This window comes from Molothrus aeneus, chromosome 1 (genome assembly GCF_037042795.1).
Source record: "Molothrus aeneus isolate 106 chromosome 1, BPBGC_Maene_1.0, whole genome shotgun sequence".
NCBI lineage: Eukaryota > Metazoa > Chordata > Aves > Passeriformes > Icteridae > Molothrus > Molothrus aeneus.
In genome coordinates this window covers 114,156,132-114,178,986 of record NC_089646.1, presented here as the reverse complement: position 1 = coordinate 114,178,986, position 22,855 = coordinate 114,156,132, and the positions used below count along the sequence as shown (strand labels likewise).

The 22,855-nt window shown below is 40.6% G+C and overlaps 1 protein-coding gene across 1 annotated transcript; it reads right to left on the bottom strand.

Moving 5' to 3' along the window:
- Window positions 1-332: 332 nt before the first annotated feature.
- Window positions 333-22,719, bottom strand: TGS1 (trimethylguanosine synthase 1). The gene is made up of 13 exons (XM_066563267.1): window positions 22,580-22,719; window positions 21,855-21,919; window positions 19,683-19,855; window positions 16,953-17,805; window positions 16,065-16,182; window positions 15,012-15,098; window positions 13,972-14,143; window positions 12,156-12,510; window positions 11,120-11,293; window positions 10,026-10,169; window positions 8,927-9,143; window positions 7,808-7,886; window positions 333-626 (listed from the first exon to the last, which is right to left on the bottom strand). The coding sequence occupies exons 1-13, from the start codon at window positions 22,675-22,677 to the stop codon at window positions 510-512; spliced, it is 2,652 nt and encodes an 883-aa protein (XP_066419364.1). The 5' UTR covers window positions 22,678-22,719; the 3' UTR covers window positions 333-509.
- Between the last annotated feature and the right edge of the window lie 136 nt (window positions 22,720-22,855).

Here is a 22,855-nt window from a genome sequence, read left to right as displayed (position 1 = left end):
TGAACTTTCATCTTGCAAAGAAAACCTGAAAAGGTTTCTCAGAGAGCAGGGAGTGAGAGAGGGGGACTGGGGTTAACCTCTTGTGGTGCACCTGACCCTCTAGTTCCACCTGATGTTCAGATGCTTTTGCTTCTCAAGCACAGACAGCAGCTCCTGTGGCTTTCAGGCTATTTTTCTTGACCCTCTGGGTGCTCAAAACCAGAGCAAGTACAGAAGTAGCCTATGTAAGAGTTACAAAGAAATCCTGAACCCCACTTCCAAGGGTTGGGCTTGAACCTTAAAAGACTGCATTTCATAAAGAGCTTTCTTCATACATTCACAGCTTTTCTACATTTACAGTTTTGTCAAAATTATTATAAAACATTTATTGACAGTACAACCAAACAAATTTCTGTAAAGCAAAATTAAAGAGGAAAATGGCTTTAAGTAATTTTTGACTAGCCAGCTGTACAAAAGCTTAAGCAAGGCAGCAGTTAGGGACGATGGGTTTGGAAGAATCCACATGGAGTTCAGGAGATGTCATGCCTTATTAGGTCACCAAAATAAGCTGTTATTGTCTTCAGTTTGAAATTGAGAAAATTTTGTTCTATTTCAACTTTCCCTCCTGGCCCTGCTAAGGAAGCCACCTGAAAAACAAAGAACAAAAAATAAACCAATCAATGTACAGGAAAAGAGGCAAAACCCCAAACCTAATGCACAAACAATCAGAAAAAAATATCTCTGCTCTGTTAATACTGGTGGAAAATGTTCCTTGGCAGATAATGCCTCTGATCCTCTTTTTATGTCTCCTTTTACTCACAGAAGCTGTTTGTGGCTTGTGACTGAAAAACCCTCCTTACCCAAATCACATAAACAAGAGGATTTCAGAGCCAAAGAGAAACATTCTGAAGTTGACATGCTGTGCTGAGGCAAGAGATGCTACTCTGGTTTGCATGGTACTTGGCATTTGAGAAATGCCAGTGTAGCAAAAAGCAACCTATAAGCTGTGCTTGAAAGATGCCACATCCCAAATTTTGGGGGAAGAGTAAAACCAATTTTAGTAATTAGAATTAGGAAGCATAAAGGTTGCACTGAAGAGTGGCAGGGTGGAAGGGAACAACCCAAACAAAACCAAGCCCTAAACACACAGAGAAACTCACCAACAAAGGTCACGGTTCATTGTTGTTGCTATTGCAGCTAAAGAAAAAGCTGTTGTATGCACTGGAGTTGCAGGCAGTGCTGAGGGCAAGGCTGGGGCAGCAGTGCCTCTGCAGGCTGGGGGAGCCTGCCAGGCAGCACCGGTCCCAGCTTTGTGTTTATGATCACTGGAGTGAGAATTTCATCATTCAGGCTCTGCTGGACTGAGCCCAGTGCACACCTTTAATGCTTAATATTTACAGACAGACACCATTTCACAGAGGACTTTGCATTTTGGACAGGAGCAGGCAGTACTCTCCCTTCTCCTCTTCCTATTCAGGATGCCTCTGAGGGATAACAGCTTACAGGCCATCAACTCCTCATCAGGAGAGACTGCACAGTCAGAAGGACAAACACCAAAACTGAACATTGTCTGCTTTTCTCCCCCTCCACTTTGGACCCTGAGGACGTGTCCTGTGGGGGGGGTCCATGCTCCACAGCCAGTTCTGCTCCGTGCTGCCACTCTTCCAGGCTGCTGCAGGAAAATTATTTCTATAGTTCCCCATGCAGGGAAACTTCCCAGGCAAAGTTATCAGGGTCTACAAGCCTGCAGTAGATTTTAACTGATCTTTAAGTCGAGATGATGTTAGCAGCTGAAACTTTGAGTTCAAGCTGTGTTATTAACACTTCTAAAGCCCCTTGAGACTTAACTCTGTAGTGCAGGTTTAAATATAAACATGCTGAACTTCCTCTATTTTATCATGAGTAAAAAACCAGCCTACTATCAAGAGAAAATAACAGATTAATTTAAACTATAAATTGAACCTTTATTGACTTATCCAGAAAACCGCCACACTTATCTAAATCAAGCATTTACTTTTCTGTTTTGATTTTCTCCCTTTTTTTTGTTTTTTTTTTTAGACAAAAAGTGTGAGCAGTTTCTTCATCCTTCAACTTCTGATGAAAGGAAAAAACGCTCAGCGTTCTTGTCAGAGAGGAACCTGCCACTTAAGTAAAAAAACAGAGGCTGGCTGACTTATAAATAGCACAAGAATCTAAAACTGGCAAGTGATCAGGAATGTTAATTTTACAACTTATCTGTTCTTACTTGAAATCCCACAAATCATTGTGGGTTGATCCATAGTTTTTCTAGGAAGATGTTAACTTTTAATTTTTTACAAACAGAAGCTGGAATGTCCCTTCCAAAAAAGCATCAAGAGGCTTTGCACTTTATAGTTGATGTGTCTTAAGTATTCTAAAATATTAATTGGATTAGTCAGTATAAGAATACAGAAATTAGCATCTGGGGGTTATGCACTCCTACTTTCTGGGCATGGTTTGTGTCACTAGCATATCTAAGTATGACTAACACATTGATATTAAACACTAGTATTTACTAAACATTTCTCTTAGAAGGCCAAGTAAAACAAGATGCCCCTACACTGACAGGTGGTGTCCACCAAGGGACAGCTGAAAATTTACATATGTTGTGTCTGGTGTCTAAGTGTTAAACCCAGGATAACTATGATTAATTTGACTAAAGGTATTTGATAAACCCAAAGGTGAAAAAACAATTAAATAAACACATGGGAATAAGCTCTGCTGGGACAGATCTGGTACTGTATGCTCTTTAACCCACCTGATACACAGAGGAGAGAAATGCAAATCCTCTGTGACAATGCTTAGTTGTAAATTGCTGGAGGTTGCAAATTTAATTACGTAGGAGTTGCCAAGTTTTCCTCAGCAGGGCTCAGTCAACCCTGACAAGTGTAGTGAGGGAAGGCTGCCACACACCAAACTTCAGAAGGGTCTGGCCTGGCAGAGGGACACCCTCTAAAAATAACAGCAGATTGAGGAACGATGCTTTGAGAAAAACAAAGGTGCTCAGCTATTTTTAGAGATATCGACAAACATCTCCTGTTTTTGCAGTGCACTACAATGGTGAATACAGAAAGACTTTTTAAAAACTTGACTAGTCCAAAATGTCTTTATTTTGCACTTTCCTGTGTACAAACAATGATTCCCTGCTGGCGACTCTCCTTACCCTGGTTTATTCTTTAATCCAAACCCACATTACCTGGGTGGACAGATATTGCTTCCTTTGCTGTCCCTAGGCAGAGGTAAAGGTTGCAGCTTCATTTAACCCCTCCCTGCATCCCTCTCACCTCTCACCTTCATCTCTCAGTTCAGTGACTACTGCTAAAAAGAGTCCACAGCCACAGCCAAAACACATCAAAAAAGCAGCCAACAGGTTTGAAAAGGAGACATCAGAAAAGATGAAAATATGAAAGGGGAAACAAACACAGAAGATTATTTCAGGAGCACGAGTTGCTTGAGGTGCAAACTTCCCTTACATTCTTCAAGTGTACTTTTGATCTTGAAGGTTTTCCTACTGGTCTTTGGGGTTTTTTATGTTTTTTTAATCATACTGAAACTCTTTCAGTAAAGTAACTTCCCATCTGTTCCAGCCACCAACTAATATAACTGTGGACTAAAAATTTATCATATTTTTTCCTCCCATCCTAGAAACTTCTCTGAGGTACGACAAGTACAAGCTTTTTGACTTGATATGGAGGCACACAAGGACTCTGTGAATCAGTTAATTTTACAGAATACTACTAAAATTAAGAATCCCCTCACCCTGTATCCAACCTAAAAGCTAAGGGGAACAAAACCCAACCCACTTGAAAAAGAAGAAAATGGTATTCTTTACACTGAACATAATAAAATAAAATGCTCTCAGGCAGCATTTTTGAAAATGTACAGGTATACATGTGAATAATGACACCATCACAGTGGTGCTGTCACCCTTTAATAGGCCAGACATTTATTTATTTTTTTCTTACTTTGTGTAGGCAAATTATAATTCAGTATGCAAGCATTATGAGCTTCAGGAAGACTGAAGTTCAGAAGTATCACTCTGGCTTGGTGTATGCCATGGGTAACTTCTGGCTTTTTCAAGGACAGAGAACACACATGAGTGTCAAGTGGGCTGCTTAAAAGCTGTTGTTATTAACACAATAGTCACAGCTGAAGTGTATGCAATTACATTCACTTAGAAATTATCAGCCTCCAAAACACATCAACCCACGGTATTTTACCCGCCAACTCCCCTAATACCTAAGCATCTTAAAAATACTATCAAATCAACTTCTGTCCATTTCCTGGCCTCTCACTCCCTGCTTTGCTCGCTGTTCTATTTACTCCTAAACAAAGATGACTCTGCTTGGCAAGTCCTATTTGGCTAGGCTCCATTTTAAAACATCACAGCTAAAAGAGACAATTCAAATAAATAAATGGGTTTTACTCATCTTCACTCTCCCTTCATTGAGCAGCCATTTTTAACAACTGGACCTTCACAAACAGAAACACAGCAACACAGAAACACATTTTTTCATCCAGGCAGTATATTGCAGACAGAAAAAGGCCTCAGTGTCTAACTCCAGATTTTCTCAACGTGATTGATGGAGATGAGGTAGAAAAAAAGACAAGAAAAAAAAGTACCAGCATAATGTGTATGTTTTGTAGGACCATCAAGGTCCAGAACACTTTGCTTAATTCTAAGTTCACAGAACCACTCTAAACTAGACAAGAAACAAAAATCCATTCCTGTATTCTGACAGTATTTGAAATATAAGCCAGGTCTGAGACACCAACATTTAGGACAGCAAAAGCTCAAACAGCAGCACAATTTGACAAAATTGTGAGACATAGCTACCACAAACAGCAGTATGCCTGTCTTCAAAGCATGGTAACATTTGAAATGATCACTAAGGCACAATCCAGTATCTGAGCCACTAACCAAGCACAAGCAGGATAAGCAATGAACTCCCAATTCCTCATTACTCCATCTCCCAAATCTGGCTAGGCTGCTAAAGATGCTGATGTGGTTATCTGTCTCACAATAGACCAGGTCACCAACATTTCAGGCTCACCAGTTTATTGGGGGGAGCCATCATGCATCCTGACAACACTGTGACCACCAGTGAGAGACCAACGCTAACTGAGTACAACTTCTACAATGGGATGAAAAGAACAGATTCCACCATTAGCAAGAAGGTCCTACAGCAACAAATTGCAGGTTCCTCCTTATTTGCTGCAAATATTAACATGCAGAAGCATTATCTGGTACAGAAAAGAGTTTGTGAAAGAGATTAGACTACCTGGGATGACTTCAATTCCCAGAGGGAATTGAACAGAACACTTCTCACTCTGCCCAATGAGGCAGAGCACAGCTTCATAAACACTTCATAAATTACATTTATGAACTACATAACAGGCACTAATAAATATACGTATTTTTCAATGTATGTGTACACACATAATTATTATTCCTGATTGTTCCTAGCTAGGAAGAAGATTGTTAAAGATTAATTCAACCTAAAACCAGACCTTTTTACGCACACATTACAAATTCTCTAACATGTTTGTAAACAAGGAGACTTGATGCAATTCAGGGAAATGTTTTTATATTTATTGTAAATGAGCCAATCATCTTGTACTGGTTTGCTGCTCCCTCTTGAGGCAGAAGTACAAAAGTTCACTTCTCTGAGACCTAAACTCCATTGATTTTTTTAAAGGAATTCCAAGAGTTCCATTTCTCTCAACAACACCAACTCCACACACACGTGGGTGTCCCAGCAGAAGCAGTAAGTGCTGTTTTTGCAATAAAGTCATGTGGAACAAGGCTGGATATCTTGTCCACCAATAAGGCAATGAACACCTCTGACACAGCTAGGTCAAGGTCAGCTATCACCCTGCTTTCACTCCAGCAGCAGGATCCCTATATCCCTATTTTACATTTGCTATCTAACAGTGATCTGATAGCTATTTTCCATAAAAATTACACATTTTCCACTAAATTCGAACCACCTTAACTAATGGTTAAAGAGTAATTTTATTGCAAGGTTGTTTCTAACTGCTGGGCTTTTTTTTTTTTTTTTTTTTTAATTTTTAAAAATTTTTATTTTGCTGGAAATTCACAGCCCTAGAAGTGTAGTGGCAATAAATCCAGAAAAATTCATTTTTAAATTCAGGTGGAGATTTTGTTAGTCAAACCTGTAACAGTCTTCTGTGGACCAGAGTATTCACCAAGGTCACATTTGGAACATGTTTGACACACCTTTGTCCACACAGGATGAAGACACTTCATTAAACAGTGGGCTTGATTAACATTCTCTTTCTCCCTCTCAGATCATCAACCTTTTGGTTTTGGTTTTTTTTTTTGTTGTTGTTCTTATACTGACACTATTTCTAAAGAAAGGAATAAGGAGCTGATTTCCCTTCCTGAGAGCAGCCCATAGCCTGGAACACTGCACTGAACTGAACCCAGGACCTCAGCCATGAACTTTTAACAACTGAGCCGTGTTTTTGAGCAACAGTTGTTACTCTGCAGCTACCTGTGTTAAACCAAACCCATGGATGTAATCAATATAATTCAGAGACAACTGTACCAGATACAGAGATGTCAGGACACCTGGCTCAATCAACCAGAAGAGCCCAGCTCTTCTGAAGGAAAAGGTACAGCCCTGGGGGGAGTATTCCTGCATGCTTTTCTGGAAACAGAATTGAAATGTAGATGCCTTTGGCCATTTAGAAAGCCAGTAAAAAGTGCTCATGAGTAGAGCAGAAAACTCTCTAAGGTCACTCTTCATCATGGGAATGAAATATTTGACAAAAGGCAGTGTTAAGATGCAATATAATTAGAGAAACTCTTTCTAAAATTAAGGTCCCTGTTCAAAGATTCATAAGCCACTTTGACATTTCACCAGCCTGAAATGCAAAAAGGAATTGAATCATCACCTGCCAAAGCAATGGTTCTGTGCACAGCATGGGCTTAGAGTCTGCTAATACTCAGGACATGTGAATTTCAGCCTTTTTCTCAAGCCAGCTGTTTGCCAGCAACAATTCCACAAGCCACCATATGGCTTGATGCCCTGCCTACTCTGAGTCAGATGCAGTTTTTGGAAGAGCAGGAAAAAGTCCTGGGAAGTCCTGTGGCATCTTGCAGGTGAGAACCGCTTCCTTCTTTCTGAAAAGCTACAAGACATAATTAACATAGAAAATACACAGAGGAACCTAAACCAAACACTCAGGGGAATTGTTAGTCATGTAACTGCTTAAAAAACCCCAAACTTCTACCAAAATTCTCTAATACAAAAAGCCCCACATCAGTGCCACAAATTCTGTGTTTATCACACGTCCCTTCAATGCAAGCAGTCTATATGGAACAACACACTTGTGTGGACACCAAAGGTACCAACCCTGAGAGCAGTGACTGCAGCTGTGATTTCCTGCAACTCCTTCATAAACTGACAGCCATGAAGTTTGAGACTCACCAACTAACCAACTTATCAGACAGTAAGAGCTGGTTAAAATATATTGTTTGATATTTTTATAATGATGTATGTGCCTGGCAATTGGCTTTGAAACTTCTACAAGAAACCCCATTCTGTTGCTTTAAGAAGAAACAGCGCCAAAACCAGGGAAATAATCTTATACTCCTATTTCTAAATATACCAAAAGTACTGCAAACACAGAAATCACTTCACACAAGGGTCAAATTTAAAAACACCAAATACCCCACATTCAGCTGAACAGACTTGAAGTCTTATGTATGTGTTTATAATACTCATGTTTTAAGTCAGCTGAACATTTTATTCATTCACCAAGACCTCATCCAGTAACACACCTGGTTAATATCAGCATTCCGAGGCAGAAAATACACAATATTGTTGGTGATCTTCTTGGAGAGCCTGAAAATTTCAAATGTAGAAGCCAGTAAAGGAAAAAAATAAGAATGGGGAAGGAAAAGTTTCTTTATATTGATTCATTTTGAAAGTATGTCTCAATTTCAGCTATTATGCAATTAAATTGTAGTTAATCTTTTGAGTGTGTGGGCAGGATTCTCTTTTGAAATGCAGAAACTCTTTCACCATTAGTGCCCTAAAAGCAGAAAAAAACTCCCAACACTCACTTTTCATGAAAATTTGTCTGAACTACAAAGAAGTATTTGACAAATTTGAATGTAGTTGTAGCTAGCATATTTAGCTTACAACTGTTTTTTAACCCACTTTGTGAAATCTCTCACACGTGCATATGAAGATTTTCTTACAAATATGGTTACATTTTAGCAAAAAAGGGGACAAATTAAGATTATTCTGTGACAAAAGAAACCCCACACTTCATAGATGATGAAACTATTATGTTAATACCTTCCCAGATGAATGAGTGCTCAGTATCACTGTTAACAAGCTAGTAGGAAATTCTATATATTAATTCAAAGAGTTAATATTTTGCTTGCACTCTTGTGTGATTTCCCAAGTCACAGGCAGGTGCTGACTGAGAACAGTTTTAGTAAGATATTTTAAATAAGATATCCCCTTCATGAATCAATTAAAAAGTGGAATTAATAACAAGGTCATAGTTCACACAATTAGTTATCTCTCTCTCTCTATATATATATGTATATATACACACACCACATGGCTATTTGATTGCTATGGGGTATTTTAATAAAATAATTTAAAGGAGTTAAAACTGCTGAATTAACATTTTAAGTTGAGAGCTACTCAATTCACTGATGGATTTTTTCAGGAAAACCTCATTACTGTTTTATTTGGTAATAAGAAATAAAAATATTTAAATTTAGGTGGTGAAGAGGACTAAACAAATGGTTTGCATCTGGAACTCCAGCTGCTGACTGTGTCATCCACAGTCAGCCAACTGGGCATGCAAACCCCATGGCAGGAGAGGGAGGAGAGGAAAGAGAGAAGCCCACCACAAGGCAGGCACAGCCTGGAAAGGATATCCATCTGGGCAGATCATGGTTTGGATGTCGAAGATCTCGGCAGTGGCGTAGTCGGGTCCCCCCCAGGGTGGGCTGAGGAACACCACGTCGGCGCGCAGGCCGGCCGCCAGCGCCATGAAGTCTCCGCACAGGAAGTCGATGTGCTCGGCCACGCCGTACACCTCCGCGTTGTGCCGCGCCAGCTGCAGCTTCTTGGGATCGATGTCGATGGCGATCACTGCCCGCCAGAGACAGCAAACACTGGCATTAATGGGAAGGGGGAATGGCGCCCGAGCAGGGGCGGGGCACTGCGGTCAGACACCGCTGCTGTGACAGCCCCACGCAAGGATCAAGGACCAGACATTTATCTGTGGCTGGCCCCATACTTCTGAAAATTGAGTTTAAAAAGCCCCAACCAACACAGCCCAAGAGAGATGGATGATACAAGATCAATACATAATATCAGAAATTAAAATTGAGCCAGGAAATACAAAAAGCCAAGTGAGATGTATAGATGGGATCATAGCCTGCCAAATTTAATGCAGTAGAAACTACCATTTGTCTCGCTCAAACATTGATCATAGATGAACCGGTATGAGTATCTAGCAGGAAATATTTATACAGGAAATACTCTCAACATTTCCCTACAATATCATTAGCTGGCATTAGACTAACATGAAGTTATTATCACTTTTGTGCACTTGGTTCTGCAGAATCTGCACGGGATTCCATTCAGTGCTTTAAGTACTGTTCATGTAGAGCCTGGTTTTTTTGAGTACACAGACTTCAAGTAAGAATTGGGAAAAGCAGCAGCTTTGACAGAAGTCCACTTTTACCAGTGATCTCCACAGTATCTGACAGACCAGATATTATGCCACACAACAATAGTGTTGACTAGTACAACACAAATCTGACTCTGACTTAAAATAGAAAAGCAGATTTATTGGTCCCTTTTGAAAACAGAGAGGTCATTTTGTGAGTTTGATGAAGTGAAACAACTGCTGTTGCTACAGAAGCACTGAAAAAGAAAATAAATCAACAAACAGAGCACATACCTGAATAGTGTCAGAAAAAAGATTGAAGAAACAAAACTAATGCACTGTTTACAACACCTACTTACCTCTTTTTGAGGTCAGTGCAAACTGGATAGCATTTCCTCCAACCCCACAGAACGCATCCACTATGATGTCGCAGTTGAATGACTCACTGACACGGACAGCAATATGCTCAGCTATTTTCTCAGGAGTAACAGAAAACCAGCCCTCTGCAGAGGAAGGCGAAGAAATGTATTTTAACCTCTTATTTCAAGGTCACCAAATTAAAAACAAACAACCAAGCCCCACATAAAACTGAAAGTTTAGTGTTAATCCCAAGAATTTTGGCTTAGTGCATTCCACCAGGAAATACCAACTTTGAAGATGATAAACTTTGCTCAGCCCAGAGATTTGCTAAGCAAACAAAGTCTCACTGAAGGAAACCGATATGCCTCAATCTCAATACATGCTTTGTTGACCTTGGTGCTGAGGATTCTGGTTTATCAAGGAGAAGTCCACGAGCACAGCTATGAAAAATTTATATATTGTGATGATGCTCTGTAGGAAATTAAACCAGAAATATATTCTCTTATCCACCATTTTATTTTCTTTGTCACCATGTCTGCTCTGCCAATTAATCTGCAACTTTATGAGGGAAAGCATTAGAAATTGAAGGCTTACAAACCCAACCAACAAAAAATACCTGGAAATCCTAATTCCTCCTTTACCTATTAATTTATGATTTGAAGTGTTTTGCAAGCAAACATGGAAAAAAGTCGCTTTGCAAGTGACTGCTGCAAGTCAGAACAAAACAGAATGAAACTAGATCCATCAGCATACTTGGAAGTTTCACAAAATTATTTTATAAAGTACAGAAATAGAAAAATATCACTGAGTTTCTGAACAAGTCCTGACAAAGTGTAATTTGGGTCCAGCAAGATCTTCAGCAAATATAAGCACTAATGCAGACAGGGATGTGCCACACAAAAAGCACTGAAGTCCAAGACTGCCTGGTACCTGCCTGCTGGGAGGCGGGGGAAGGAATTTATCCATGGGTGCAAAGACACACTCAGTAGTGATCCTCTTTTAAGAAAATTAGTAATAAACTGCAAGAAGGACCACAGATTTGGATAAATCCTCGGATATATCACCAAGTCAGCATGCTTAGTACTGAACCCACCTCTGTCTAGTTTAATTCCCTCATCAAACCGGGAGAAGAGCCGGTAGCGTTGTGCCCAGTACTTGACGAGCTCTGGATCAGCAGCAATCTCAGGAGGTATAGTTCTCTGTGCATTTTTCTTCCTCCTCCTTCTTTTTGTCTCCTTCTTCTTTGCAGTAATGTTTTCATCCACAGCTGGAAGACACTGCAAAAGTTAACAGTCACTGTTCTTGTAGGCTAGAGAATGTAATTGGTAGGTGAGTGTTAAGATTTAAAAACACTGCTAAATGTTCTTTATTACTGTTTGCCAGATTATGAAGATTAGAGGCTTTAAATTAAAAAATAGCATCCTGTATTTCAAGGGATTAGCCACAGTCCTAAAAATCCTCACTGTTCACCCATTATTTAAGAGCCTGAATCTTCAACTGGAGACAATAAACTCTATGTAATGAGCAAACAAGTGGATCAGAAACCAGTTTAATGCCCTTTTATCAGTAATGAATTAAAACTAATCTAGACGAGTTTTACAGTAGGAATCTAACATAACTGAACTACCGTAGGAAGGATTAAATTCTATGTAAAAACCTGAATAATCCTGCTTTCCTTTGTTTCATGTTAAATAGAAAAGTGCATAATATTGATTTTTTTTAAATCCTATAAAATAATTTTAACAACACATGTTCCCTAGTGCTCAGCAATGTGCATTTGAACCCAAAACTTCATGGTCTGTGCAGTTACCTGAGGTTTAATAACCCTCATGCTTGCAGAGGGTAAAAAAGGTACAAATTGCAAACCTGTTAGACCCTGTCAGGATAAACAATGACTGTTCATCTATAAAGAAGTACTGTCACCATTAGAGACAAGACCTGGGATTCTGGCATTCCAGAAATAAGCTAATTCCACTAGCACAACTCTCAATTGCTTTCGTTACCCCTTAGACATAATGAATCCCATTGAATTAACAAAATAAGTAAGTACTGCATGACACAGTAACTTGAGAAGGCAGTATCAAGTCCACTGCCAATTCATTTCATCAGTTTGCAGGAAACTGATTTACCTTGGCTGATGTCCTCCGTCTCTGGCTGGAGATAATCAGGAATATCCAGAGGGACAAGCTGCCGCCCACCGCCAGGCTCAGGCCTCCCTGTCCCCAGCTCATTGGAGCCACTCGCCGCAGCGTCTTGCACCTCCCCCTCAAGCTTACTCCCTCCAGGCTCTGTGCAGGCTGCACTGGGAGATGGTGGCTCCTGGATTTCAGCATCCGGCGTCGCACTCCGTGTGGCAGCAACGCCCTCCTGACCCTCTGAGTCGCTGCTGCTCACAGACGATGCCTCTGCTTTACCCCGAGGGGTGCCTGTCTGGGACCTGTCTTCCTCCTCAGGTTTACTAATCTGCTTCAGGAACATTTCCACCTGCAATTGGAAAATATCACAGATGATCAGATGATGATCTGTTATCCAGAGCATAGCTTAAAATCTTTACAGTTCAAAAGCACCTGCCACTGCAGGCACTCTCTACCATGTGTATTTTGAAAACAGTAAAATATCCAGACTTGAAACATTCAAGTAGTCCTTAACCATGCTCCCTCATAAAAATATTTGGAAACAAGTTGCCTTTGGGAACTAGATGCCAGCTACCTCCAAAAGAGAAACAAAAAATCAAGCAACCAACAAAAAGATTAACTGATAAATACAGTAAATAATTATCATGTAATATCTAGATAGTCACACTTGCCACAGCCCAGGTGACCAAGTCTACTACTTCACAACTATCTTTCTCTAATCTGCATTCAGAGATAACTCTGCCTCTCAGGGAAGAGTTTTTTAGCATAAATAGGTAAAATTACCTTCACACATTTGTTGCCTCACCTTCAAGATGTACCAAATGGTGCAGGTGGTAAAGGGTTCTGCTGCACAGCAGAGAGTTCGACATAAGCTCCTAACCAAGGCACAGACACCAATCCAAACTCCTCAAAGGCACATGCAGATGCTCCTTTTTACATTATTGTTGCTCTGAATGGCTCTAGACCTGGAGCAGTTCCTTACCTGGAAGTCTGAGGAAATTCATAACTTTTTTTTCCTTCACATAATTAAAGCTGCCCTCAAACTATATTGGCCCCAGGTACAAAATCAAAAATGAATCAGAAATTATAGCAATGTGACTGGAGCTCAATAAAACACATATGGCATCACCACCACCAGAAAACAGTGCTTTGCACTTGGGTTTTGGGGAATGCCAAGCATCCCAGAAGGTGAAATAACATTAAAATCTGTGCCCTCAGATATTCAGAAAGATTTAACTAAGTAAAATCTCCAGTGAACAAATATTTCTACTTCTTAGCAATTTCTGAGTTTAAAAACAAAAAGCATAAAGTTATAGATGAAAATAAATGCAGGTAGAGGTACAAGCAAAACCCTTTCAAAATTACTAAAAACATGGAGTTCCATGAAATACACTAATCTACATAAAGATTTTCTGTTACTGCTGAAATGTCAGCATTAACAACTGGCTTCACATGCAATTTACAATCAAAGATACTTTTAGTAACAACAGAAACCTACACACACCTCTAAAGCTACGTGCACCCAGATGTTAGGAGTAACTTTCACATAGCTTGGCCATTTAAGCTTACAATCCTCTCAACAGGTCTACCAATGCCTTTCCATAGCCATCCTAATCTAAATAATCTTCACATTGGTGGGAGGCAGATAGGAGGGGGAGAAAACAAAAAAGAAAAAAAGGAGCAGTGGACTGACATTTAAAATGCCATCTACTCTGGGCAATTAATATTTTGTTTTCATTTTTATAATACAACAACAGCTAAGGTAGCAGATAAATCTATGAATTACAACAGTGTTAACAACTAAACATACCTTCTTCAAAGTTTTGCTTTTTTTGCATGTCATTTCAGATTCCTCTGTAAAGAAGATGTGTGTGTTTTTGCTCTTCCTTGGTTTACGCAGATCCAAGAATTTGGACTTGAGCTTTGCTTTTTTCTCCAAGTACTGCACACTTCGGTGGGTGAAATCTGGAATTCCACCATACCTGAAAATACACAGATAGATACATACATAAGGACTTAGTTGGTTAATTTCCAGTTTAGAAGCTTTAACATGAATGTTGATGTTTGCAAAAAAATAACTTAAGACTTAAATATTTTTTTATTGCTCCATTTAAAATAGGTCACTGGGTGGAGCTGCAAAACATTGTACCTTCATGAAAGTGTTAAAAATTTTTATTTGAAAATATTTAACCTAATTAGTTTTAGATTTTTTTTTCTAGTTATATAGTAGTTATCTAGTAGTTATATCACTTTAGATGAAAACAATTTTCCGGGCCAGCCTGAAGAATAGGAAATGAAAAAAAATCTTGAGTAGAAAAATAACAGATCTTTTTGGTGGCTCACCTTTGGAGGTCAAGAACCTCCTTGACCTCTTGACCACCTTTGGAGGTCAAGAACCTCCAAACCAGCTGCTTTTATCTTCTAGCAAATGCAATTAAAAAAAAACAACTAAAAAAAAATTTCACTGGCCAAAGCCTGGCAACACTTTACTAGTATGATGATATTTCACTAGTATAAAGGAACTTCATTCCAGTATGAAACAGCTAAAAATCATGATCTCAGCCCACAGGACTCCAAACTGAGAGGACCATTTATTGTCAGAGCCTTTGTGCTCTAATTTAAGTAGCTGACCAGCCACTTCACATTTATACAACTGAAAGTACATTACGTTTTACACTAAGGTCTAGCATGTAAGGTACTTTCAGTTGTATAAATGATTCCCAGAGACTAACTCTGGAACTCAGCTTCAAAAGTTTAACAAAAAGGAAATGGAGATTAATGGTTTATTTCCATAATAACAAGAGGGCTGACATGCTATGAAAAGCCCCACAGTTCCTTGTAAGTAATTACTTTTGTCCTGTGCCACACTTGAAACCCAACACAGAGCAGGTTTCCTCGGGATCTTCTACTGGGTTCTCATCCACGTCCAGCTCATGGCTAGGAAAAAACACAGATGACAAAGTTACTTACTGTGAAGAAACCAATCATTTTACAGCTATACTGCTAAAAATCTTGCAAATTGAAAACATTTAAATGTGGGTTTCAAGTAAGTTCCTTCACACAGTGCTGAAACCAAACCAAGCAAATAACACCACTCTATTCTTGTGCATGGATTTTTGGGTTGGTTTGTTTTTTCTACCCAATTTTATGGACATATGCCCTTCTACTGGGGTTATAATATTCCAAGTATTCTGAATGACCTCTTAAAATACTTAATGGCAAACCCTACATGATGAAGACAGTGTTTGCTCACCCTATTTCCAGATTACCTTCATCATCTATCATGTTACCTACATTATAATCTATATTATTAATGCCGTGAGAACAGCCAAATACTAGAATGAAACCACAGCTACGTGATTAGCAGGTAAAAATTCCACCCACTCCTTCACATTTGAGTCTGCAAATTTATTAGAGAGGAAGAGCCATCTCACCATCTTTGAGACTATATATTTTTAGAGAAGAAAGAAAAAAAAAACTGTGACAAGGCAGATACTGCCCATTTTATGACTGCCACAGCTCTGAGCATTTTACTGGCAGCATTCAATGCAGTTAAACAATACAGATTATTTACTGTTGTTCTGGTATTGTCTACATTAATTAGACCTAAATAAGCAAGCTGCCCTATGCAATTTAACAATTTCGTATACTCCTGTGGCACAAGAACAGCACCATCACCTTGTACAGTCATCAAGGCCATACATTGTTTTCATCAAGCACTGGAAGAGAGGAAACATCTACTGCTTGTTGTGAGGCAAAGCAATAAGCAGTGATGGAAGACTATGTGGCTTTGTACTGACATTTTAACTCATATCCTCAATCAAAGGTATAGTTAGTATAAATCAGAAGGCTCCTGGAGCTGGACTGCATGAGAAAAAAGCTCATGTAAATTTCATGACTTGCCTTCTCTTGACTTTGACACATCTGTATTCAGGAGGCTCTTCATCCTCATCTTCATCTTGGTCATGAAGCAGCAACTGCTTTTTTTCACTTGAATTCGAGCTACATGACTCCTTCACACCTAAAAAAAGATACATGAAATTCTCCTTCTGCATAAATCAAATCCTTACCTTCCTGTCCCCAAAGTACCCCTGCAGCTACAGCTAGTTAGTGTGTGCCAAACACACATCTTTACTTGTCTTTGTCTGAGGAACAACATACTAATAAAGTTTTCAGTATTACACTGTAGTGTTAACAATCTTACGAAGGACCAACTTCAAATTATCCCATCTCTCCATGAAAAATAAAATGTCTGCAAGATACAAAATTTGAAACAGTTTCACCTTGTGTGTAAAATTTGTTTTCCATCTCATTAGCTATGCAAAGATATTCACACGGATTTAGAAAAGGAAGATTTAAACAGTCCTCTCATTTCTTTTTCAAAAGGAGATCCTCTTTTCATCTCTCCCATTCCTGCTCTACTGTAGGACCAAGCTGGGACTACATCTGCTTTTTCCTCTCCTACAAAGTCTCTAGCAGCAGACTTAAGTCTCAGCTGCAGTATCAAGAATAAGATAAATAATTAAATATGCACTAACAAGGATCTCTCACCAATATCTGTAGTACATTTGAAGAATTATGAAGTACATGTTCTGTTAAAACCATTTCTGGCTGAAAAACACATTCAATATACAGGTTAGAGAGGGGAAATCATCCAAAGAAGCAGAGGGAAGAAAAAGGAATCGAGTATGCAATCATTCCACAAAATACCTAATTGACTTTTTAAAAATAATACAGACATGCCCTTGTTTCTTATATACAACTACCTAGAGAATTCTGATTTTCTATTACCTGACTGGCTAACACTCTTATTTTCACAAGATGCTCTCCTTTTTCTGCTTCCTCCATCACAGGGCTCCTTCTGGCTTCCACTGTCAGATGAACTCTGCTCTTCAGTATCTTTGTGGGCTACTGTTAGAGCAGCACTGCTCTGCTCCACTTCCTCCAAATTCAGATTTAAATCACAAATCCCAGAAATTATTTCACTGTGGAGCTCAGCACTTGAAGGGAGTCTTTCCTCACTTCTGGTCTTGGAGGGAGACAGCTCCAAGCTCAGCACTTCACTGTGCTCAGGTCCTGGGCTAACCAAGCCCATTTCTCCTGAAAAACCAGTCTCCTGTGTAATTCCATTAATTTCCACTTTGTCACCATGTGAGTTCTCAGTAGTCCATCCTTGACTTGTCCAGTACTGAAACTGTTCCCAATAATACCAGTACAGTTCACTATAATGCTGCTCCCATTCTTCCTTAGTATCTGGACTACTCCAAGGCTCAGAGGCTATGATGCCTTCAGATGATGACACCTCTTGGTGCTTTTCCAACCAACTTTGCCAAAGAAGGCCTTCTCCGTACTCGTTCCAGTACTTCTCCCATTTTTCTTTAAGTTCACTGGGTAAAGCCTCACTTGCAAGGCTTTCTGAACTTTCACAGTTCTCTTCAATTACAGCTTGAGGTTTGCTGCTCATCTCACACTGCTCCGTAGCTAGGGCCAGCTCACCAGAAACAGACTGGGTACAACCACCACAAGCTTCGTCCTGGCACTCCTGCCCCATTTTATCCTCGTGCTTTTGCTCTAACTCTTTTTTCTTCTTCTTTTTCTTTTTCATAATCTTCACATTATTTTTCTTTCTATAATTTTCTGTTACCTAAAAGATAATGGAAAAGTTAGAATTCCACAACATATATACAACCTTGTTCTCTCTCTAGTCACATTTCTGTTTCCATTGGAACCCTCCCTCTCAGTGCAACCCTGCTGTTAGCTTTCTCCCCAAAAAGGCTGTAGAGTTTCTGGGTCTGATAGGGCCCTGCTATACAACCTCAACTGGCACTTCTGAGGAAGGTGTGAGGATGAGCTGTAGAAACACACATATACAAAAAAGCAGAATGATAGACAGAAGTGAGGCTGCTGAGTGGGAAGTCATGAGCAGCTCAAAGATTCAGAAGGAAAGTCATTAACAAGAAATGCTTTAAATCCTAAAGGGAAGTTGGTCAGGAATTGAAGGGTGAGAAGGTTGAGCTCAACAGCAAAATACTGTCTTGGTAACATCAAGGTTTTGTTTTATGCAGCTGTGGTGGCTGACCCTTACTTTTACCTGGTATCTGCCCAATCAGCAAATACTGTTTAGTGTCTTATTAGGGTAGCAAACATAATGTTCAACCTCATAGAATGTTTAATACTTGCTATTTTGGATGCTGTACACACACACAAAAAAATCATTCTGTACTCAGAAACTCTGTAAATCCTGCAGCTGAATCTCTGTTTGTCTTGAAGAGAGTGACCCAAAAGAGGGGAGCAATATCTTTTCCATCTAATCTTCCAATTTGGCTAACAGAAATAGGAAACAAGGAAACAACAACCTCCTGCCCAAACAGGTGGCCCTTTCATTTGTACAGTACAATCATTTCACTTGTTACAACAAACTCAGCTACTACAGTCACCTGGTGGAACAGAACACAGAAACCCGTTCCTGAAAGGAACACTAAGGTAACTTGTTGGTTTCATCAATTACAACTCCACTTGTTTCAGAGGGGCTTCCTGTGATGATAAAACTTACATGGACAAAGGACTGAATGTATGCCCCAATAGCTGCAATCCTTAGTTTTGTTACACTGACAAAAATGTAAGGTGCACTATACAGAAGTTAAAACTGAAGAACTGACATTGATCTTTCATCCACATCCCTCATGTTATTGTACACAGTCCAAAGCACAATGCTTAGTAGTAATCTCATAAGAAAATGCATTATTTTCCCATTCAACTTATTTGCATATTACTACACAGCAACAAAAATTGTATACGCACTTCAGGCTTGAATTTGGATGCCTGTATGGTGTATTTACAAGTTATCAATTAAAATTACATACAAGTTTCTCCTATTTATTTACAAATTAATTAGGTCAGAACCATGCAGTGCTCTGTCTCACTGTCAGGGAGGTCTGTATTCCATAGAATGGACAGTGTGAATATTGCACTGTCTTTTCATCATCAGTGAAAACTTCAGGCCCCTTCTAAAACCCAAATGTTCCCTATTGGAAAAAAAGCATCAATGCCTCCTTCCTGCCTTTTGGAACAGCCTGGCTTTATCAGCTGCAAGAGGGATTTGAAAAACCAGCTGTTTACATTACTATCAAAAGCAAAATGGTTCAAGCAGACAGTGTGAAAATAAGTGCTCAGACTGGAGTGTACTAGCTGTCCTGATGTGCAGCATCAGCTTTATCACAGCTGTTTTAAATCAGGTTTCCCTAGTCATGAGACCACTATAGATATGGACACATAAAGCACAGCCTTGACCCTGTTCAGTCCAACTGGCAGAGGGGTTTTACAACCTGGACAGACCAAGGTGCTGTGTGCTTTTATCAGGATGCAATGCAGGCAGCTTAAAGGCAGCTCTGATACATTTCCATGAACTGCCATCTCAGAAATAACTGAGAGGAGGCATGTCCCTAGGTCTGGAAACAAGGCATGTCCCTAGGTCTGGAAACATTACACAAACAGAAACAAATAAAGCAAGTAAAGATTTACCACAAAGTCCCTGTGGGCTGACTGCCCACCAAACTGAAGAGGTAATCCCATACTCTTCATGAGCTCGGCTTCTGAGTCTAATTCAACTTCTTCCAGGTCCAGGGCATGATTAGTATCCACCTTTAATCTCACATTGGGACAATGGCTCTCCTCCTCAGATGCTTGTTCTTCCCCTGTTATCAAGATATATTCATGAATATAATCTGGTTCTGACACCTCAATGCCACAGCATGGCACACAAAAGATAGCAGAACTGCCTCTCATGCTGTCTTTCACATTTAAAAATCTTCCTCACAAACAGCTCAATTTCTGCATAACTATCAGTAGGAATCAAAATGTAACTTCAGCAGCCAAGGCACTGGATTGGGTCTGTCTGGAAAGGAGTTAAGTTCTCCATGGCAGTCTCTATGTCACTGTGTTTGGGATTTGTGGCTGAAGCAGTGTGGACAGCACACTAATGTTTTGGCTACTGCTGAGCAGTACTCACACAGCCTTTGTAATCTTCTCTTTGCCTGACTGTGCCCTCCCCAGCAAGCTTGCACTTTTATCAAATTGTTAAGCAGAAACATATGCACATAAAATTACAAATATTGAGAAAGTAGGAGCTGAATATGGATGGAAATTATGAAATCAGAAGCTCCTGACTAAGTTGACAATACTGAAATATTCAAGGTTTTTGGTTTGGTTGTTTAGGATATATTTACTGCCAAATTATCACATAACATGAGACCATTCCATTCTTGACTGATTATTCTCACTACAAATCACTCATACATGTACAAAAATACAGTTTACAATCTCCTTCTTTCATTCCTCTCACATTTCCTCAATCTAATCTGTGCTATTATTTATCAGCTTCTATTTCTGCACAGACTTCCTTTCAAATCAAGACATTATGCTGCTGGATCTACCAACACAGCAATGATTAAAAAAAATACCAAAACAATTGCAACATATGCAAACATGAGGAATTCAAGAGATGGAGTAGGGGAGTGGTGTTGAATTTGTTAGAGTATACACCATGGCAATTCCTAGATTACAAGCACACCAAGTGAGAGACTTATTTTTCTGGTCCTCCTCACATGATTCATTGTATATGTGTGAATCATAATTTTCCCCATCAGTGCTATTGCACTTCTCTACTTCTTACTCAGCAGATTAACTAGCAACAGCTAATGCCCTAGGCTGGGGTAGAGACAGAAGAGACAAACATCTAGGATCCACAGACCCTCCATTATGCAATCAATATTGAATTAAGTTGAAATTACGATTTAAGACTAGGTCAGGGATGTGTGATATAATCTGTTCCATGCACCAGGTGAATATTATGTGAGCAGGTAAAATTTATCTGGATAGGAATTGTTGGGGAAGATGAAACAGGAAAGCCATATAAATATGATTGCCTGGCAAAAGACTTTGAGAATATGGAAACTATAAGCGAGATAGAAATGAAAGCAAGCTTTGAGATACCAAGCCTTAGTTACTGAACAATAGTATGGCTGGCTAATCCACTTTTGATTAGACAATACCCTCTGCTTGCAGACAGGTCCAAGGGTCAGAGCAGACCCTACTAGCTTGGCAGAAGGGGTCCAAAGATTAGTTTTTAGGGTTTAAAATATAACGCAGTACGGTAATGCAATGATTCTTATAGGCTGTATGTAAAGGCTATAGGATTTGTATCTTGTACTAGACTGGCAAGTGAAAATTAGAATATTTAGCACAGAAGAAGATTTATGGTATTGTAACTCTTTCTTCCTCTCTCTTTACCTCTCGCTCTCTCTCTCTCTCTTTCAGGGCTCCTCTTTGGGGCTCCTCTTTGGGGCCTGCTCCAGGCTGTGGCAGGCAGCTCCAAGCAGGGCCCTGCACCCAGGCCCTTTGCAATAAACCCTAAGTTCCAAGACCTGGCTTCGGAGATCTCTCATCTCTATCTGTTCTGACCGTCCTACCCCCCATTGCTCCTACAAGGAATAAGCACTGCACTTGGTTTGACACAAACTTCTACATCAATATTATGGTAACCTGAAAGCTATGTAAGTTTTAAGTTATTATTCACTTCTGTCCCCAAAACCAAAGTACCAAAAAACAACACAGAGGTAAGAATAACTAAAATAACCATACATAACTCATTTTGAGACTGCAGCTCACATTGCATAGTACATTGTATTAGCTTACCTGTACTGTCATTGTGATCTTTGACATAAAATCCTTTTAATCCCAGTTTATATAATTTTCGATCTCTGTAAAAATAAAGACAGACACAGATGCAGAAAGTCACCATTGAAACGATTTTTTTTTTCAGTAAAAGCAATCATTCAGTGGAAAAAACCTCCCCAGGGATGCAATAAAATCCCCACCACTGGACGTTTCAAGATGATACTTGATGGGGTACTTAACCTCTTCTAGGCTCCGCTCCCATGAAAGGCTGGACCAAGGGACCTTTCCCAAGGCCCCTTCCCACACGGGCTGCCCTGTGACTCCAGACACGCGAAACAAATAAAAAGTAACAACATCTGGAAAAGGCCTTTAATTAAAGCCTGACGGGAAAGTCCGTAGGAGCGACGCTCAGAAAACGCTGCACTACGCGGTACACTCCGGAATTTAATCTTCTGGTCCTCCTCTCGTTGAGGAGCCGGCTGCTGCCCTGCGGATGGGGAGCGCGAAGGAGGCGGCAGGGCGCGCTGAGCCCCGGCCCAGGGATCGGCGTCTGGGGGCTCCTCTCACCCTTTTCCACGCCCCCCACCAGTGATAAACATATGGGGTGCTTTTGTGCACAGCCCCGCGAACCCCAGCTCCGCCCGCATCCCCTGGCCGCAGCAGCGCGGCCCTTCCCGCCCGTCCCCAGCGGGACCTCCCCGGCCGCGGGCACCGGGACAGGGGGCGCGCCCGGCGCTACTCACTCGACGAAGGCGCGGGAGCAGAGGCACAGGATGGCGCCGGCCGCTCCCGCCCGCAGCAGCAGCTCGGCCACCAGCCCCGGGCTCGGCTCCTGCACCATCTCTGCGGCGACCGTCCCACGCCCGGCCCGGCCCGGCCTGGCCCCGCCGCCTTCCGCCGGAACCGCCGCCCGCGCCCGCCCCGCTGCGGCCGGGAGGGCGCCCCAGGCGGGGCCTGCGCTGCCGGTGCCGCCCCACGAGCGGTGCGGGCGTGTAGGAGTGGTCAGAGGGGGTGAAAAG